The following is a 20,338-nucleotide window of genomic DNA, read 5'->3' as shown; positions in this document are numbered from 1 at the left end:
TTCTCTTTTCATTGAATTTGTAGCATGTGTACCTTTGTCTTAAAGCACTCCGTATGTGTTACAGTTACATACATACATGGCTCAGTTCCCTTAACTTGTAAACTTCTTGAGAGGCTTTTTGGGGCATGCTTTGTTCTATTTTGAATGCTCCGCATTGCAATACAAAGTGGTTTGAGGACAGGATAAAGAGCTGGCACCAGAATATAAGTTAATTGTGTCAGTGAACACAGTGGTTCAGTTGACTTTTTTTTTTTTTTTTTTGTAAGATTTTATTTATTTATTTGAGAGAGAGAGACCGTGAGAGAGGGAATACAAGCAGGGGGAGTGGGAGATGGAGAAGCAGGCTTCCTGCTGAGCAGGGAGCCCGATGCGGGTCTCGATCCCAGGACCCTGGGATCATAACCTGAGCTAAAGGCAGCTGCTTAATGACTGAGCCACGCAGGCACCCCAGTTGGCATTTTTAATACAACAAGCTTTTGTTAAAGAGGGAAGTGTATTGATTTATAATCTGGCCCAAGTACCTTAGCAGACTGGCACTTTAAGTAACATTACTTTTAGTACCCAAGGAAGTTCCTAATAAATGCCTAATAAGTGAGTCATAGGATATTTGTTCTGGCAGTTCCTATATAAGTAAATACTTATTTTTTTGTTTTCAAAATTTACCCACTGGTGCTTTGGCCTAGAACGGGTGAGTATTACACTAAATCTTAAGGAGCGATAGATTTATATTTATTCAATCCAAAGGGAGGGGTAGAGTTGGTAAGAAAATTGTGGGAGCAATACTCTGATTTCATCCCATCAAATTCAAATTTGAGCTCTCTTAAAAAATGTTCTGGTTGGTGTGCCTGGGTGGCTCAGTTGGTTAAGCTTCTGCCTTCAGCTCAGGTCATGATCTCAGGGTCCTGGGATTGAGCCCCACATCGGGGGCTCTCTGCTCAGCAGGGAGCCTGCTTCCCCCTCTCTCTCTGCCTGCCTCTCTGCCTACTTGTGATTTCTCTCTCTGTTGAATAAATGAATAAAATCTTAAAAAAAAAAAAGTTCTAGTTGATATTTCAGAGAGGGAAACCATGCATTAACTTCCTAGTGACCAGTAAAATTTTTGTTAGATCATAGGACAGAATTGGATTCTTAAAAATATATTTAAGACTTAAACATTCTCCAATTAAAAATTCTCCAATTCCCATGTTATTGTTAGAGATATATTAAATATAACAAGTGTATTTCAGTGCATAGTGCTTGCATGATTTTGTAGGATTTTTTGATAGCTGTCAAGAATTTTAGCAGAATTTGTACAAAGGAAGAAGAAAAGAAGGGGCTCCTGGGTGGCTCAGTCATTAGGCATCTGCCTCGGCTCGGTCACGATCCTGGGGTCCTGGGATCGAGCCCCGCATCGAGCTTCCTGCTTGGTGGGAGGCCTGCTTCTCCTTTTCCCACTCCCCCTGCTTGTGTTCCCTCTCTAGCTGTCTCTCTGTCAAATAAATAAATAAAATCTAAAAAAAAAAAAAAAAAAGGAAGGAAAATGTAACTTTTAAAAATCTTTTTCTTTTCTTTTCCTTTTTTTTTAAACCAGTGGGCCATGAATAGGACAGTGCATTAGTGACAGATTATTTAAGTAAACTGTTACAAATTGTCTAAGAGAGTTTGAATTGTGGCTTCGGATATATGAAGTGAAAATTTAAATTAAATGTAACCATAAATGATGATGGTATTATATTAGCTGTGATAAGCTTCATTAAGAAACAGGAAAAAAGAAGGTAACTTAGAAAAATTCAGGCCTTTCCAGTGGAAATATGTTGGATTGCTCGTAGCTATTCCAGAATTAATTCAGGAGGACAGGTACAAGATTTGAAACCAATGTACACCCAACATTTGTTTAGGACATTTGTCATTTGTTTTGGGGCTTTCGAGGGGGAGGGAAGGCATTTGTTAGACTTATTTTTAATTTGGAGGAATTTTGTTTTTGTTTTATTTGATCTTTACATTAAAATTTTATAAGCAATAATATTACACATGGTTCAAAAATTCCAAATCATAGAAAGACATACAGGGAAAAGTTTTAAGATCATCTTTACCCTATTTTAGATCTGTCTGGTTCTTAACTTGCCATAGGCAACCACTTTTATTATTTTGTGGATCTTTCCAAAAGTTTATTATGTAAATACCAAATATATACTCCAGTATGCCCCCAGTTTTGAACATAAATGAATATACATAATAGACCATACTATATCTACTATTTTTTTCTGCTTCATATAATATGGAGATTCTTCCATATCAATGCTTGCAGCTTTTTCATTCCGTTTTGGTAGGTAGTCCAAGGTGCCCTCCAAGATCTATAGTGGGCTTTTAAAAATATATTTTAAGAAATTTGAGTAACTTCTCCTGAGTTTGAGATGTGATCTTAATGTATTTTTGTATTTTCCTATAATAAACCAAGACTTAATTTTGTCAGTTGACTTTCCATGGGGCAATCTAGATACTAGGTTTCAATCTGTGCAACCTTTTTTTTTAAACTGTAGTAAAATACACATAAAAATTTATAATAAGCTATTTTTAAGTGTATAGTTTAGTGGTATATTCATATATATTCAATATATATTCAAATTCAAATATATTCATAATAGTGTACTACCATCAGCACCATCTATCTCCATAACTCTTATCATCTTGCAATTGGAACTCTACACTCCTTTTTTTTTTTTTTTTTTAAGATTTTATTTATTTATTTGACAGAGAGAGAGAGATCACAAGTAGGCAGAGAGAGAGGGGGAAGTAGACTCCCTGCCGAGCAAAGAGCCTGATGAGGGGCTCGATCCCAGGACCCTGAGATCATGACCTGAGCTGAAGGCAGAGGCATAACCCACTGAGCCACCCAGGCACCCCTGGAACTTTACACTCTTTAAACAATAACTCCTTATTCCCCATTTCTTCGAGCTTCTGGAAACCACCATTCTATTTTCTATCACTATGATTTTGAATACTCTGAGTACCTCATATAAAGTGAACCATATAGTAAATTGTCTTTTTGTGACTGGCTTTTTTCACTTAGTATAATATGATCGTGATTCATTCATATCATAGAATGTTGGAGAATGTCCTTTTTAAGACTGAATAATATTTCAGTGTGTGTGTGTGTCTTTGTGTGTCTGTGTGTATGTATTGTATTTTCCTTATCCATTCATCCATTGGTACACACTTGGGTTGATTCCACATTTTAGTTATTGTGAGTAATGCTGATATGAACATGTGTACAGAAATCTCTTCAAGACCCTGCTTTCAATTATTTTGAGTATATACCCAGAAGTAGAATTGCTTGATTATATGGTAATTCTATTTTTTATTTAATTTTTTTTGAATTTTTGAATTTTTTTTATTTTTAAAGATTTTTATTCATTTGAGATACAGAGAGACAGATCACAAGCAGGCAGAGAGAGAAAGCAGATTGCCTGCTGAGCTGGGAGTCTGACATGGGACTTGATTCCAGGACCTGGAGATCATGACCTGAGCCGAAGGCAGATGCTTAACCATCTGAGCCACCAGGCACCACTCTATTTTTTACTTTTTGAGGAACCACTATGTTATTTTCCACTATGGCTGTACCATTTTACATTCCAACCACGAGTGAACAAGATTCTAATTTTACCACATCTTTACGAATACTTGGGGTTTTTTTGTTTGTTCCGTTTTTATTTTTGTTTTTGTTGATAGTAGCCATTTTAATGAGTAAGAGGTGGGTCGCATTGTAGTTTTGATTTGCATTTCCCTCATGATTAACGATGTTGAGCATCTTTTCATGTGCATTATGGGCCATTTGTATATCTCCTTTGGAGAAATATCTATTTAAACCCGTTGCACATTTTTTGAATTGAGGTGCTTGGGTTTTTTGTTGTTGTTGAAGCCTCTTTATCTGCACCTTTGTGATCAGAAGCATCGATTAGAGAGCACAGATCCCTGTTGTTTGGAGGCTGGGTTATTTTTGTCCACTGGCCTTCTGCAGGCTTTGTGCTAGCTGCATCAGGAACATGTGCACACCTGCCGACCACATGGCTAGGAGTGAGGGATGTGTAGCTGCTACTGTGCTAAGACCTGAAATTGACTGAAATTAATCACAATAAACTGTCCAAGTCTACCCCTGGAAGTTGCAAGCCTTCAGTAGACTCCAGAGTTCCAAAATAGTTGGCATCATGCAGATTCTGCCAATGCAGTTATTGTCTGGGTGGGTAGAGAGACTCCTGGTATTTCCTACTCTGCCATTTTTCTAGAATCCTCTCTGTGCAGTCTTTTGTCAAATGATTAGTGGAAAGTTTCACAGACAACAGCTGGAGAAGACTATTTAAAACTTCTTTCCTGTCAAGCAGCACAATTCTTTTTACAAAAGAAATCTGATATTGATTCCCAACATATAAAACAGATAAAAACAGCTCTGGCCTGACATTCCCTCCCTCACCATTACCCATCAGCCCTACTCCCACTCTGAGGAAGCCCTTGTGTGGGTGAAGTAGGGATTACATGAACAGGTCAGCATTTCCCAAGGTTAGTACTAAGCAGTGATTATTAATGATGAATGATGATGAGTGGTGTCAGTAGATACAGAATATAAAAAAGTTCCATAACCAAATTAGTTTTGGAAGCCCTGAATAAAGTTAAACCTCTTCTTTTACTGCGGGTTTTTAATAAATTCATGTGAATTATGACTCCCCAAAAAGGAAGATAATATATATAACATGTGTCAAACTTACCTGAACATTATTTTTTTTATAAGAAGTATCTTGAAGGACACTAGTTTGAGAAACTCATTCCTTTATTCTCCAACAGAAGTTGAGATAAAGAGAAATTGGAGTGAAAAACAGAATTAAAGTTCCTCATGTATGACATAGTATTCTTTCTTTTATACTGTACTGCCTCCTAGATTTGAGACTTACTCCACGAAGTGTCGTATACATATACTATCTAATGAAATCTCTCAGCTGGTTTTATTCCATATTGAACTCTCAGCAACATGCATAGTACTTCCAAGAAAATAGGAATGTAATATGTGATCTCAGAGTATGAGGAAATTATAAATTAATTAGGATATAAATAGCCAAATAGCATTCTGGTTGTTGGCGATAGTGGTGAAGAACATAGACATGTACCTCCCCACTGAAGTTTAAATGTAGTGATATACATTAAAGATTAGGGAGCAGTACAGGACAAGAATGGATCTGTGTGGTCACTTGAAACTAAAATGAATATCAAGGAAGTTACTGGGAAAATCATATAAATGTTTATATTTTTAGCATACAACTACATAAGAAATGGAGTTGTTTTCTCATTGTTCTTGAAATACATACTACATTATCTGGCACTTATACTGAAAATGATAAAAGTTTGAATTCCAGGTTATTTTATCAGCTTCCAGGGCCTTCACAAATTGAAGTGTCATTTAAAATGGACGTTATCAGGGGCACCTGGGTGCTCAGTGGGTTAAGCCTCTGCCTTCAGCTCAGGTCATGATCCCAAGGTCCTGGGATGGAGCCCCGCATCGGGCTCTCTGCTCAGCAGGGAGCCTGCCTCCACCTCTTTCTCTGTCTGCCTCTCTGCCTACTTGTGATCTCTGTCAAATAAATAAATAAAATCTTAAAAAAAATTAAATGGACGTTATCAGATTTCTTGGTATTGATGACTCTGCACACTGACCATATGTTTTTCCTTCATATCTTATTAAATAGTGCAGGAAATCTCCCAAAGATTCTAAGAAAAAAAAAAAAAGGGTACAAGTTTGTGGAATCTCCGTATTTGGGGATATTTTTTCTTTGCCTTGTATTTAAAGGATTGTTTATGTTAATTGCATAATCTCTCCTATTTAAACCACAAGTTTTTGAGATTTTATACTTTTTAATTACAGTTGATGGAAATACCTGGGCACAAGTGATTGCTTTATACCCAACTTTAGTGGAATGCATCACCTGCTCATCTGCAGAAGTCTGCTCTGCGCTTAAAGAGGCCCTCGTTCCTTTTAAGGATTTCATGCAACCACCAGCATCCAAAGTTCAAAATGGAGAATCTTGAACAGCTACAGTAATTTTAAAGAAGAAAGGTATCTCAAGAGTATCTGATCCTCAGCGCGTCTTCTATGAGAAGGACATTTCTTACTACAAAGAATTCTTGGCAGCTGTTGTTGGCCTCCTGTAAATTGTACTTAGCGGAGTTCAGTCGTTCATACTACGAGCTTCCACGTCAACAGAGCCTCCTGAATGAGTAGCAGTGGAAGCCTTTAGTGTGTTAAACGGACGGAGGGAGAGTTGATGTGACTACAACACGCCTGCTACTTTATCTTCAATGGGTGATTTAAAAGTGAGCTTATGTACAGTTGTGGTGTATGTGATGTACTTTTTAAAATGAAAGAAAAGCTATTTCATTCAGTCAGATTTATTAGGCCGGTGTTTTTGCACCCTTTTTCAAGTACAAAAGTGTACTAAAATTTTATGCAAGATGGTACTGTAACATTCCACATTATCTATAACCAGCCTTTGTAAACAAAGGGAACTGATAAACTTGTGTGTATAATAAATGGTACAGTTCTGTATAAAATAGTTGCATTTATTATTTAAATTTTTAAAATATTGATAATGTTAAATGCTTGAAGCTAGTATTTATTATTAATACAAAATTGTTTGCTTACATTTTTACTTATAATTTGCCTTCTTAAACAGCAGATATGCTCACCATATGATCAAGCAGTTGTCTTAGTGCTTATTTTAAATGTATTTACTAGTGACCATTAAACATCTGACCAGAAAGGTCATGTGAACACAGCAGCAAATAGTTTATGATTTGCTGATTTTGCAACTTTGAAGTATAGGTTATTAATACATTGGGATATATTGTAGCGCTCTGGCTCCATCATACCTCATTTCTTTAAATATCTTTCCCAGCTTTCGCATAAGTCTGTCTGTTTTTATATTTGGTATCTGAATTTTAAAGACTTTTCATATTATATTTCTACTGATTTTTTTTTCCCACCGATTAAGCATTTATCATTGTCTTTGAATTATGACCCAGGCAAGATGATTCCAGATTTCCTAAATTTTGCCTGTGAAGTTTCATTCATTTCAGTGTTTCATTTTGTAATGTCTTCTCAAGAAGAAAAATAACTATGCTAACTCATAAATATAAAATGTGTGTGTATTCTAAAACAATGAGAAGTGTATTTTTGGAGATAGTGAACCATTTAGAAGTACAGTAAACTTTCTTTCATCGAGTAAATTGCTAATTTTGTTTCACTTTCCTCTCTTAGTGAAGAAGAAAAATGCTCTTGAGTACATTAACATAATTGTTTCTTAAAAAACTAACCTAGATCACTGTATTTTTTATTTAATGGATTATGATATTATCATATTTTTCTTAGTTAAATTTTCTTAAACATGTAAAGATGCGAAGATGTTTAAAACAGTGGTTAAGAAGTCATAATGGTTTCAGTATTGTGTTAATGTGCTAGAAGGCTTTTGATTTTAATAGAATTTATACACTTCAGCCTCTCAAATAAATATAAAACTAGGAGAAGATACTAGAATTGAGTAATAGATGAGAAACAATTTTGAGGCTATTGTAATTATGTAATTATTTAATTTGCACTATTATCTATAAACATGGTAAGGTCTTTTTTGGAGGGGATATTATTTTTATTTACCAGAATTAATGAATTTCTATTTTATAATTTCACCTATAATTAAGGTAAATTATGGCATTTCCTAGAGTCTATCTCCAGCATTTTCCTTAAAGTTGTAAAAAAAAAAAAAAATACATTCAAGCTGTGTATTTAGTTTATTTCCTACATTTGGATATGTTAAATTAAGGATTAGAAAACTCTGTTTATCACTGATAGACTGCCGAAATAGAATAACAAAGGTAGTGTGCCAGTTAAGTAACATGTTAAAAATACTGCCATGAATTTACATGAAGTGAAAATGTTTATTCTTGAGAAATAATAGACCAGTTGTACTCATAAAAATTACTCTCCAGTGAAAGTTAAAAATGAGTCAGAGGTTTATAGCATACATTTATATAAATTGAGTAGCTTTAGCTAATATCCTGTTAGCTTTCAATACTGGGACCATTCCCTACAGACCAAAGCATAAATGTGTTAATACCATATAATATGGTAATCAATGCCAGTCTTAGTGACAAGCAAAGTGAGCTGCCCCCTTGGTGATATAATTTGACAGGTTTTTCCTCTCAGAATATCTCCTGCCAGCCCCAGGAGTCAGCTACCAGCAATTCATTCCCTTGAGTCAAACATTCATTCCTCTTAGGCTGCATTTTCTAAAATATCCCGATCCCTGGGGTGGTTAACGCAGAGCCCTTGTTTTGTTAGTATGAAGTGGGTTCTCTAGTGACTAGGAGAACTGAGCTGTGTAAGATTACTAGATGCTAAGAGATCATAAAAAAAAGGAAGTTCCCAAGGCTAAGATTACAGCACAACTGAGACGGTGATTAGTCCTTGAACCATTAGTAATAATGTCCTCTGGAATGCATACTATAAATATAAGTATAATGAGTTTTAAGCCTCACATGATCATTTTTTGTCACTGACAGTGCCTATCTTATAACATAGATTACCAGACAACAGGTATATTCCAACATTGGATTACAATTCCTTTCTGACTTTCTGACTTTTTTCCATTATAAAAGAAACTAGTTTTCAACTTGAATAGCTTACTTTTTATTTTCCTATAATGCTACCACTGCCAAAAGGGAAAAAAAAAAGCTGATTTTGTAGTGTCTCATTTAGTATTTCTTTATAACTAGTTTTAAAGTTTTGTTACTTTTACTGTGTATTTTTGTGAGTAACATTTATTTATTAGGAGTCTGTAGGGGCCAAAAGAAAAAGAAAATGCATAAAAGTCTGGTTTAGAGAAAACTACTTTTCACTAGCTTTCATTTTTAGTTTTATATTAGCAGCTATGTTGGTTTTTTTTTTTAAGTGTTTTTATTTTTATTTTTTTAGAGAGAGAGCATGTGAGGAGGGATGTTATCATCAGAGAGAGAGAGGGAGAGAGAGAATCTTAAGCAGGCTCTACACTGGGCTTGCTCAGTCTCATGACCCTAAGATCATGACCCGAGTGGAAATCAAAAGATGCTTATCAGACCAAGCTACGTGGGTGCTCCAGCTCTGTCGTTTATTGCCTATTTCCCTCTCATTTGAGTGTTAATTCAACTCTTGTTATATTCCTTATTATATTTAGCACCAGAAGGAAGAAATGAACAATTTACACATATATTTTGTTCGGAAGAATAATACTCATTTGAATTAATTCCATAAAAAGCCAGTAATGACTACGTTTTCTTTACTCACTATAACCAAAGAGTATTTTGCTCATTGTCACAATTTGGTACCACTAGTCCCAGGTAACCATAAAGCCAAAGGGTCAGTTAAGAAACCAAGGGTGTGGGGTACCTGGCTGGCTCAGTCAGTAGAGCGTTCAACTCTGAATCCTGGGATTGTGAGTTCAAGCCATATGTTGGGTGTAGAGATTACTTTAAAAAAAAAAAAAAGTGAGAGTGAAATAGCATAGGGTAGAAAAGTATTAATGAGGTTGTCATTATTACACTTGTGTTGCTAAAGAACGGTTTAGTTATTATATAGTGAGACAATAAAATACAGTCTTCGCAAATGTAGAACAATTCAGTTGGGCAGCCAAATCCTCAAGAGACCACTATAGGTGGAGTCTGTGTAGTCTGGCAGAATACCTTCAGTAACCCACCTATCTGTAATTGCTGTAAAATTTAATATTGGAGGTTTAAAAGGCACAGAAGTAATGTCCAGGCCAAGAATATTGTGAATTACTGTTTGGTGTTTGTTTGTTTGTTTTAATCGAAAACTGTCATAGTGTGAACAAAAAGAGTCTCAAGAAAGCATTGCCAGCATCCTAATAGGTCATTTCGATTTCTACAGATTAGGTTTGGCGTTATGGCAGATATGCTGTTCTATAAACCACCACATTTTATTGTGCTTAGTGTTGCTTGGGTGTATGCTAGAGTGGATTTTGTTTTTGTTTTTTTTTTTTAATTACTATTGACGATAACAGGAGTTCGTACCACATGTGGTGTTACTGACGTTTGTATTATGGGAAAATAATTTTTAATACTTCAAAATCACTTAAATTCGGTTTTATCTGGCAAGTAGAGTAGTGCTTTCAATTTGAAAAGTTTTTATAGATTGGGAAAAAAGGTATAATGTCTTTGTATATTGATTTATGTAAAAACTATTTCAGAGAAGTTAGGTAAATACCAATTTCTTATAAATCTAGCACTTTGGAACACACTAGCAGTGTTGGCTCTCTTTAAAGATTTTTTTTTAAAGGTTTTATTTATTTGATAGAGAACACAAGCAGGCATAGAGGCAGGCAGAGAGAGAGAGAGAGAGAGAGAGGAAGGGAAGCAGGCTCCCTCCTGAGCAGAGAGCCCGATGCAGGGCTGGATCCCAGGACCCTGGGATCATGACCTGAGCCGAAGGCAGAGGCTTTAACCCTTTGAGCCACCCAGGTGCCCCATCTCTTTCAAGATTTTTATTTGTCCATTTAGAGGGAGAGAGAGCATGCATGAGCGGGGGTAGAGGGAGAGAGAGAATCTCAAGTAGACTCTGCACTGAGCGGGGAACCCACCATGGGGCTTGATCCTACGACCTTGAGACCACAACCTGAGCTGAAACCAAGAGTCAGCTGCCGAACTGACTAACTCACCCAGGTGCCCCAGCGTTGGTTCCCTTTAAAGGAGCTCACAGTGAGTCCTCTTGTGAATATAAACACTTAGAAATCTTGACTGTGAGGCAGTGAGGAGAAGAGGCTCTCTCTCTTCTTTAATTAGGCATATGTAAGGGGTACCTAGTGGTTCAGTCAGTAGGCATGCGACTCTTGATCTTGGGGTCCTGAGCTTGAGCCTCATGTTGGCATAGAGTTTACTTAAAAATAAAAAACTAACAAACCAGTAAATCATAACTTTAGGCATGTGAACTTTTCAAAGCGTCTGTTATTTAATCCTTAAAACAGAGATGATAATTAATGTGTTAATAATTCTTTGGAGAAAGGTAGCACATATTTTGAATTTTTTTTTAAAGATTTTATTTATTTATTTGACAGAGATCACAAGTAGGCAGAGAGAGAGGAAGGGAAGCAGGCTCCCTGCTGAGCAGAGAGCCCCACATGGGGCTTGATCCCAGGACCCTGGGATCATGACCCTAGCCAAAGGCAGAGGCTTTAACCCACTGAGCCACCCGGGCGCCCACATATTTTGAATTTAGATATGATTTTCTAAAGACATTGTCAGGTTAACTGTTCAAGTTTTTGGTAAATTTATTATTCTATCTTGAGAACTTTGTGTATTTTTCTCCCTTTTTCTCCTGCATCCTTTTTTTCCTTCGCCTTCCCTCCTTTTAACAAAATTCTGTTTGTTATCTTCTTTTTTTATACTTTCTCCTAGATTTTTCTCCCTTTCATTCCTCTTTTATTTTCTGCCTCTTCTGTTCCAGCTCTTCCTTTAATTTCAACTATACTTTTGTTCAAAGGAAGCAGAGCTATTAGTGGTAGGACCACTGCCACCTGCCTTTTTATTAAATGAGATTCTGTACCTTCTGCTTTGGCCACTGTTGCTTTTTTGCCAAGGTGAAGTCCCCCTGCCATTTCAAAATAGCTGAACAAGTTCAGGTAATGACTGTAGCTTCTGCTGTCTTTCTGAAACCACAGGATTCAGCAGCAAGGATGCTCACAACTGGGATTGCTATAAATACGATGAATTCAGCAAACTTGGAACAATCATGTCTTTTCTGTTATATGGATAGAGATTTCTACCACTTTTACAAGAGTTTTTAAGATCTGTTTAAATGAGGTTTTAAATACTATTTTGTCTTTTTTGGAGGGGGGGTTTCTTTGTTTTTAGAGGCAAATGCTTTGAACTATTAGCTTTATGGTATCTAAATAATACGTATTTATACTGCCTACTTTCAGAAGGATATGAGGCAGCATATTGCCCATATTATTTCAGCTGTTTCTAATTTTCTGTTGCAAAACAATATTCTTTGAAGAAGAGCTACAGTATAACAGTACTCATCTCCAGGTCTTTCTAGAGTGTATTTGGTATCCCTGTGCTTAGTGCTTGCAGTGACACAGAGGTCAGCTGAAACGTTCCTAATTATGCTGTAGGCTTGAATCTAGCCCTTCAGGTAAGAAAAAAAATAGTTTTTTACCTTTGAATTCTGAGGCCATTTTCAGTTGCTGCAAATGTAGTTACATTAAATTTTATTTTAAACTGACATTCAATGAGGAATGCAACCAGGGAAGATCTGCCAAACTGTGCCATTATTTGAGAAACTGTTGCAATATAATAACAACTCCTTCTTTCTATGAAGTTTTACTAGATGGGAGAAAAATTCCAAAGCTATAACATTGCAATCTTATTCTTTTTATCTAGAAAAATAAAATAGAATATTAGGCTTCAGACCCAACTGTGCAAATTGCATTTGCTTTCCAGCTTTTACTACCTCTGTGTCATAATTTTAACACATAACGTACAACTCCTGTCTCTTAGGCAGTTACCATATGGTGTTTATGTCAGACTGGATATATTTATCTAATTTTGTGAGATTCTTTTTTAGCTCCCAACACAGTTCTTGAAAGTAATACCGCTGTTGTTACACTTTCTTCTTACAATTTTTATGTTGTTGAGATGTATCAGTTATATATTATAATCATGAAAGTCTCTTGGCCTCAAATCCAAGTTTTCTTTGTGGCCTAGGATAGATTTTTCACAAAAACTGCATAGTTATAGCTGTGATTACATAGATTTTTAATTTGCTTTACAGTTACCACTCAGCACGATTCTAGGTTTTTAATTATGTTCCAGCACTACTAGTTTTCTCAGTGTAGTTTAAAAATCATAGCTACTTTGGCAATTTACTTTCAGATCTGATCAATGATTCATTTTCTTCTTTAATATACTTTGTGTTTGCTTTCTCATCCCCATTAGGTTCAACACATTAAAGACACCCACATAATTGGCTCTGGTTAGAGACTTCATAAGTAATGATTCAAATATGTTTAGGGTGGTTTATAAAAATGGTCAAATTGGAAAAACTTTTATAAAATGGAATAGTAGGGATGTGTTTTCAGAGCTTTGTTGAAACTACTAATATGTAAAATAAAAATTAAAAGATATATAATCAGAAGAACATTATGAAATATCTCAGGTGTTTGGAAAGAAAGTAGATTTAGAACTTTGTGTAAAAATTCTAGGTAAGTAAACAATCCTCATGTAGATTAGGCCCTTTTAATAATTTATTTTGTTTTATAAGCATTCCTATTTATTTTTAATTTAGTGAGGCCTGATGAGATGGTTTGTCTATAGCAATGTCAGACCACCCTCTAGTTCTCAAAGAACAATAGTTTAAATTTTAAATAATAGTTTAAAATTTCTTTTTTGAGAATCTCTGTTGTGTAATAAATATATTGTATACTGAAAAATACCTACATGGTATTTTTATTAATTCTATCTTAAGAACTTTGACTATGTATTTTTCTTCCTTTTTCTCCCCCATCCTTTCTTTCCTTCGCCTTCCCTCCTTTTAAAAAAATTTGCTATAAAGCAAACAGGTGTAGTTATAAAAAATTTTCTAATTTCTGTTTTTAAACATCATTTGTAGAGTACCTAGTATGCGTCAGCCAGGGCTCTACCTATATTATTCCTTTAACCCTCACAGCAGTCCTACAAAGAAGGTTTTGTATATTATACTCAGTTTACAGAGGAGATATCAGTGTTTAAAGGCTGAAGTGACTTGCCTAGAGTCACACCGTCATTCTGTGCATTAGCATGTCTTGCTTCAAAAAGTTTTTTTCCACTACAATGTGCTAGTTTCACATCTTAAAAAAAATTTTCTCCATTAAAATTCAAGCCTTAGTAAAATCTAAAATATGTTTTGGACAATTATTTCTATAAGTAGGCATTGCAACATAACAAAGAACTTCAAATACTGTGAAACAAGATTTGTCTAATGGCTGTGACCTCCAGAGCTGCGTTGTTTTTTTTATTATTGGTTCAGGACAGTTTGTAACATCTTACTGATTTCTAGTTTGTTATAAGAGGTTATATTATAAGCAGTAGCATAGTGATGGAGAGCCCAGAGTGTGGGGTCAGATTTCCTAAATTCAAATCCCAGCTGTGTGTGACCTCTGGCAAATTAATTAATCTGTTCTGGTTTTCTCATCTGTAAATTGGATATAATAGTAGTGTTTAACTCGTAAGAGTTGTTTATTAGGATTTAAAAAAGAGTGTTGTAAAGCACTGTCTCTGGCACCTAGGTTGATGTTACATAAATAAAATACGCATTTGATACACATCATCCAAGATGTGAGCAGAAAACCTATGCCTTCTCACAGACCACTTTTTTGCCTTTTACTGGACAACCACTGTGTATTAAGAACTACAGTGTGCTCATAACTGTCCTTTTTTATATGCACAGTCACTGGAAGCTCTTGGGTGCTTATAGCTACTTGAGGAAACCACATACATAAAATAATACAAGACTGTATACAGAATACTCGTGTCCTTGGCAGTTTCCATTATTTGTTAGCCATTCAGTTAGTCTCTGTCCTCATGGAATTTAGTTTTGAAGGAAATACAGATCTTTAACGAGTATGCAAAGTACTGTGAAAGACAAGTACAGGGATCTATGGAATGACAGAGTAGGGAAACTTGGCCTAGTCTTACGTGGCTTAGGGTATTCTTGCTAATATTCAGAAGGAAGATCAATTTTAAAAAAATGAAATGGCCTGATGGTAGAGATAGGATTTTCAATGGTCCTTGATGGGTAGGTAGATTTTTGCCTGGGGCCAAAAGATCTTGGAGGGTATTTCAGGTAAAAACCAATAATGTAAGCAAGGCGTACTGTGAAATAATGAGGTACATTTCTGTGTGTTGTGTGAAACAAGGTTGACTATAAGTGACTGAGGCCCATTGATGAAATTCTTTTGAGAGCTAAGTGGACTAGATTTCGGATGGCAGGATTTTGGAGTGATTATTTTGGGGAGTAAATTATGAAACTAAGGAAGATAAACTTGTAGTTATAAGCAGGAGAGAGTCGAAGGAATATAGACCAGGGAAAGCTGAGGTAGAAACTTGCAATTTTCCTGCTGTGTGGTCATGATGGATTGATAAGCTGAGGGCAGTCACTCTGGGAAAGCATAAGATTCTGTGTATCATGGCTGGAGCGAAGACTGTTGATAAGAACACGCCATGTCTGGATGAGGAATATGTTGGTGTCAGCACTGTCAAAAACTTTAATTGTGGAAAGGAATTGGGTGCAGTTGAAGTAGTATAGTGACTAAATTTAGTTGGAAACTTCATTGCTCTAATGTATACTGTAGACCAAACAACTGAAAATTTGAATTTGAAAATCTGTGCTATTATGACAGATGACATTTGCTATGAATGCAGAATAATGGGGTCCACTTGTGCACTGAATGAAAAGTGGAGGGTGATGCCATGGCAGCCCAATCATTGTTTATCAGGACAGGTGGTACAAATCATAGTGAAACTATTAGTAAAGGTTCTGCAGACTTTGTGGTAAGCATCAGTATGATGCGTAGTCAAATTTCTGCTTTTGTCAAGTAAAGCACTTAATTGCAAGTGTGTTCTATTTACACACAAAAATACATTAAAAATACAGAAATGCACACATAAAATGTAGAAATTTTATTAACTGGAAATATTTCACAGTGACATCCCAGGCAAGCTACCTTTAGTAGTTGCTTTAAAATGCTTACAATAAGTGTAACATTGAGATCTGTTAGCGGATAGTTAAGTATATTCTACTTTCTCAATTTGCGTATTATACACAAATGTTATTTATTTTGAATTATGTCAGGCAGGGTTTGTAGTAATTTGAAAACTTGTTAGTGAAATTCTGTCCCACCGCTAATAGTATAGATAACAGAAACGAAAGGAGTGTTATGTAATCTTTACTTTGCAATGAGACTCTTGGTCGTGAGGATCTTTGATTCAAAATTACACTGTGGTTTTAAGGGGGGGGGGGGTTCTTACTCTTTCAAAAAGAAGTTATACACGAATGTCCCTTATGCACTGTTACCGTATTTTAGAACCTGTTGCCAGCATTAAAGGATCAAACTCTGTGCAGAAGTCGGTACCACGACTAAACAGTCTTCAATTCCAACATTCCTTACTTTTGCTATATGTAGTCTGTATTTGCAGAAGATTGATGACTAACAGGATTACCAGATTTAACAGATAAAAATATAGGACGTCCTGCTGAATTTGAATTCCAAGTAATTTTTAAGTACAAACTAAAAATTATTCGTTTACCTGAAGTTCCAGTTAAACTGGACGTTCTGTATTACATCGGGCAAACTCTGCTTACTTCATCTTTAAGATGATTTGCTAACTTAAAGAAAGCTCTGTATGTGAGCAGAAAGTATCTTGCCTGGACCAACAGCAAATAAGACTTACGGTAGGAGGCCCTCTCCAAAACTTGGCCTTTAAAACACACACAAAAACCCACCCAGAAGTCCCAGGAGCCTGCGCATTTAAAGCGAGCAGCAGCAGCTTTCCCGCCGGTTTTCTCCGAAATGCAGCACAGTTGGTACCCGCAGGGTGGAGCGCAAATGGCCGTGTCCTTGCGGGATGGGAAAGGAGGTGCCGGAAACTTTGAACCCCCGCCAGGGTACAACGTGTCCACTTAGACGGCGGTAAGTGCCGCCATTTTCTTTGCGGGCAAAAACTGGGGGAAGCTAGGGGCTCAAGTTTGCCCTGTTAAACTCATGGGGGGGACACAGTTCTTGGCCTCAGCACTTCGGTGACGTGGAATTGGGGTCCCCCTTTTGGGGGCTGATTTCTAGTGACACGTCGAAACTTGCCAAGGCGGGGAAACGGGACGCCGCCTCTCTCCCGGATGTAAGATGGCGGCGCGGGGGGCGGCCTGGCAGGGGCGGTCACGTGGTGAGGAGTAGCGCGCGAGCCTCCTTAAGTGATCTCTATGGTTCGTCCGGACGCATAGGAGCAGCGAAGCGCGAGACCGGCCGTGTGTCCTCGCGCGCGCAGACCTGCCGCCGCTGCCACACGACCCGCCGACCGGCTCGGTTTCAGTTTTACGGGGCTTTTGTTTTATTCTCGCCTCCTGCAGAGGTGTACGGGATTTCCCCGAAGGGTGCTAGGGAACTGGTGGCTTCGGGACTTCCGGGCTGTGACTTGGTTTCTTATCGGGCTTGCCGGAGCGGGTGTCCTCCTATGCGGGAAGCGCCCGGGGCGTTCGCCCGAACGGAGAGCCTGCCCGGAGCCGGGTGCAGGACGAGTGGCGGCGGCGGCGGCGGCGGGGGTCCGGCCTCCGCCCAGCCCCCACCGCGGGCTCGGGGCGGGGAGGGCCGCGGGCGGCGCCCCCGGAGACGTGGCAGCAGCGTGGCGGGGACGGTCCGGAGCTCCTGGCGGGCGTCGGGCGGGTAGTGGGAGCGCGACTCGCTGCCTCAGGGAGCGTCCTGATTGCGCCGGCGTCTGACTGCGCTTTTGCCGCCCATTTCCTGCTTTCGAGTGGCCCAGGGGACGCGCTCCCCTCGGAACAGCGGAGGAAGCGGCTGCCTCAGCCAGGACCCCTCCGCACCTCTTCTTTCAGCAGAGCGGCCGGCCCCGCAGAGGCCGCCCGGCCCGGGCACCGGCACCGCCTCTGCCTCCGGTCGCCGGCGCTCTCGGGGCGCGCCCGCCGCGGCCGGGTGGCGCGGCGCTGGGCGGGGTCTTCGGGCGCTGCGGGGAAGGGCCGGGGCGCCGGCCCGACGTCGCGGCGGAGGAAGGACGGAGGAGAGCTGCGGCCGCCTCGCTCGCCCTCGGCTTGGTCCGCTGCCTCCCCGACACCATGGCCCTGGCTGAGGTAGTAGTTTGTGCTGTTGGTCGGGTTGTGACATTGCCCGCTGTGGAGATAACTGCGCAAGCTACTGCCTTGCTAGTGCTGGTGATGCTCAGCGCCGCGGAGGACAATGGCTGGGAATCCCCTTTGTTTTCCGGGGCGCGGGGATCGCCCGCGGAGCCCCGGCGCGTGGCCGCCGCGGAAACCGTTAGTTCAGCGTGTTCCTGGAGGGAGGAAGCGATTGCGGGGTGAGGGGCGGACGGGCGGGCGCGTTTTTTAGAGCAGGGAAAGAGCTCAGCCTTGGGTTCGCTCTTGACTCCGAGGAAGGAGTGAAATTGTGTAAGATGTTAACAGATAACTTTTCCACCCTCGTTTGTTTTTTACCGCTTGTCGTAGCGATCGGTGCGCGAGGGACTGTTTACCTATTTTACTTCATTCTTTAGCTGAAGGTCGGAGTGGAGTGAGCTGCCCTCTTGGGCAGAACTGGCATGGGGAGCAGAATAGTAGACCCGTTAATTACAAAGTTTACGCCTTAACATTTTGAATCCGGTGTTTTTGATCTGTTCCCTCAGTAAATTTAAGAGTATTAAAAATGTAAACCTAAAGCAATTAAAAGTTTCTCTTTAAACTTTGCAACTCTTTGAATGAGAAGATTGAATTTATAGTTAAGTGTACTATTAAGATTTTTTTTAACGTGTGAGACAAATAAATTTTTTCTGCAGTGTGCTGTGTTTTTTTTGTTGTTGTTGTTGTTTTTCCTTTCCCTTTTCGTTTAACAATGGAGCTACAATTTTGCTGGTGTGGGATTTTGTTTAGATGGCTTTTCTTTGGTTTTTTGATTCTTAGACTTCTTAGTTTATGTCATTGCATTTTACTATGAGAGGAAAGGATCTCGGTAAGAATTAAAAGGATGGTTTCTGGATACTTTGGGTTTAAAATTTAATAATGCCCATTTCGTGTGAAGTACAACTACTCCCAAATAGGAAGCACAGTATATATAAAGAAAATGTAGTTTGGGATAACTAGTGATTTTTTGATATTTTAAATACCTTAAGTTGGGTGGAAAAGAAGATAATTTTTAAAATTTTAAATTTCACTGAGCTGAATCAGTGGTAAATGTTAGTAGTTTCCTTAAAAATACTGGTTTTGATTTTTCAGAATCAGCTTTGAATACAATGTAATCACAAAACTTGGGGTTTAATTTTTGATGCTTAAATGGGAAAACAATTCTTGAAGAAAAAAAAGTCATATAAGGAGAAAAAAATTTTTCACAGACCAACTTCATCCTTTTCCCTTCAATAGGAGTTTGATACCTCTGTAATTTAAAAGTGATCCAATAAGTGTGCCTTGATTTGGTTTTGGTTTAGCTTTGAGAGATAACCTTAATCTGATCTCATCTGAATGGAGCTGCCCTACTGGGAAGGACAGTAAAGAACCTTATGTTGAATCTTAAAATGCAGAAAATACTTGAATGTTGGTTCATTGAGCTTGATTTTCTTGATCTCCAAGAACAGTGTAAATCCAGGACTTTATTAAGTGCCAAGGTGCTATGTCAAATCTTGATTTATGGAGAAACTAATAATAAAATTCTAATTGCAGTATGATACTTTTCATTTTCAAAGACACTTCATTCAAATAGCAAAGCTAATCCTCACCCAAGAGCAGTCACCATTTTCCCACTACACTGTGTAGCATTTTATAGAGGATCAACAGTTGCTAGTCTCTATACCAAAGTATTACAAATTCTGCTGGTAATTTGTTGAACTTCAAAATAGATCAGCATATAGGAAACTACAGTTAACAGTAGTCATAGTTTATCCTCTGTTTTAAAAGTAAATTTCACCCAGAACTATGTATTGCCCACATAATAGGAACAGTTTTGAGTTGTTGGATATAAGGGTACTTCCTTCCATATGTTACTCTTTTTTTCCAAATTACAAGAGAAGATACTGCTCTCAGCTAACTTACTATTAATACTCTAGTTATATTAATGCTATAATCTCCAATTTAAGGAAAACACTATCAGCCTTTCACTTTTATATTCCTATGCAAGACCAGAGAAAATTACCTATTGAACATTTTGACTTGACGGTTTCCTACAGGATGAATTTGCCTTATCAAAGGTACAACTTACAACTTTGATATTTTTGACATTTGTTTTGAACAATTAACATTTTGGTTAAAGACCTGTTTTCAAGCATTTAGGTAATTTGTATTAGCAAAAGCCACTGATTGGGAAAGAATAAGGCAGTATTTTGGGTGCTTTTCCCAAGTTCCTACCAAAGGAAATATGGGCTATGGTAATGACGTTTTAATGTCATCCTCAATTATTGGGATTACAGATGTTATTATGGGACATCTGGAGAAGATTCTTTGGAAACAGTATTGCTTCAGATGCTCCAAAGTTAGAGTTCCTGATTTAGTCTTACATATAGAAAACTTTCGTTAATAAGCTATTTA

The 20,338-nt window shown here is 38.1% G+C and overlaps 1 protein-coding gene across 4 annotated transcripts in view; it reads left to right on the top strand.

Moving 5' to 3' along the window:
• LOC111160139 (MON2 homolog, regulator of endosome-to-Golgi trafficking) overlaps nt 1-7,248 on the top strand; it is a 106,121-nt gene extending 98,873 nt beyond the window's left edge. For all 4 annotated transcript variants that reach the window (XM_022522994.1, XM_022522993.1, XM_022522991.1 and 1 more), the window contains one exon: nt 5,888-7,248. In XM_022522994.1, the coding sequence (XP_022378702.1) occupies nt 5,888-6,051 (164 nt within the window). In that variant the 3' untranslated portion in view covers nt 6,052-7,248. The remainder of the gene's footprint in view (nt 1-5,887) is intronic.
• The last annotated feature ends 13,090 nt before the right edge of the window (nt 7,249-20,338 follow it).

This window comes from Enhydra lutris, unplaced genomic scaffold (assembly GCF_002288905.1).
Source record: "Enhydra lutris kenyoni isolate GAN:26980312 unplaced genomic scaffold, ASM228890v2 scaffoldscaffold74, whole genome shotgun sequence".
Taxonomy (NCBI): Eukaryota; Metazoa; Chordata; class Mammalia; order Carnivora; family Mustelidae; genus Enhydra; species Enhydra lutris.
The sequence above is the reverse complement of the archived record's forward strand: the minus strand, read 5'-3'. Positions and strand labels throughout refer to the sequence as shown.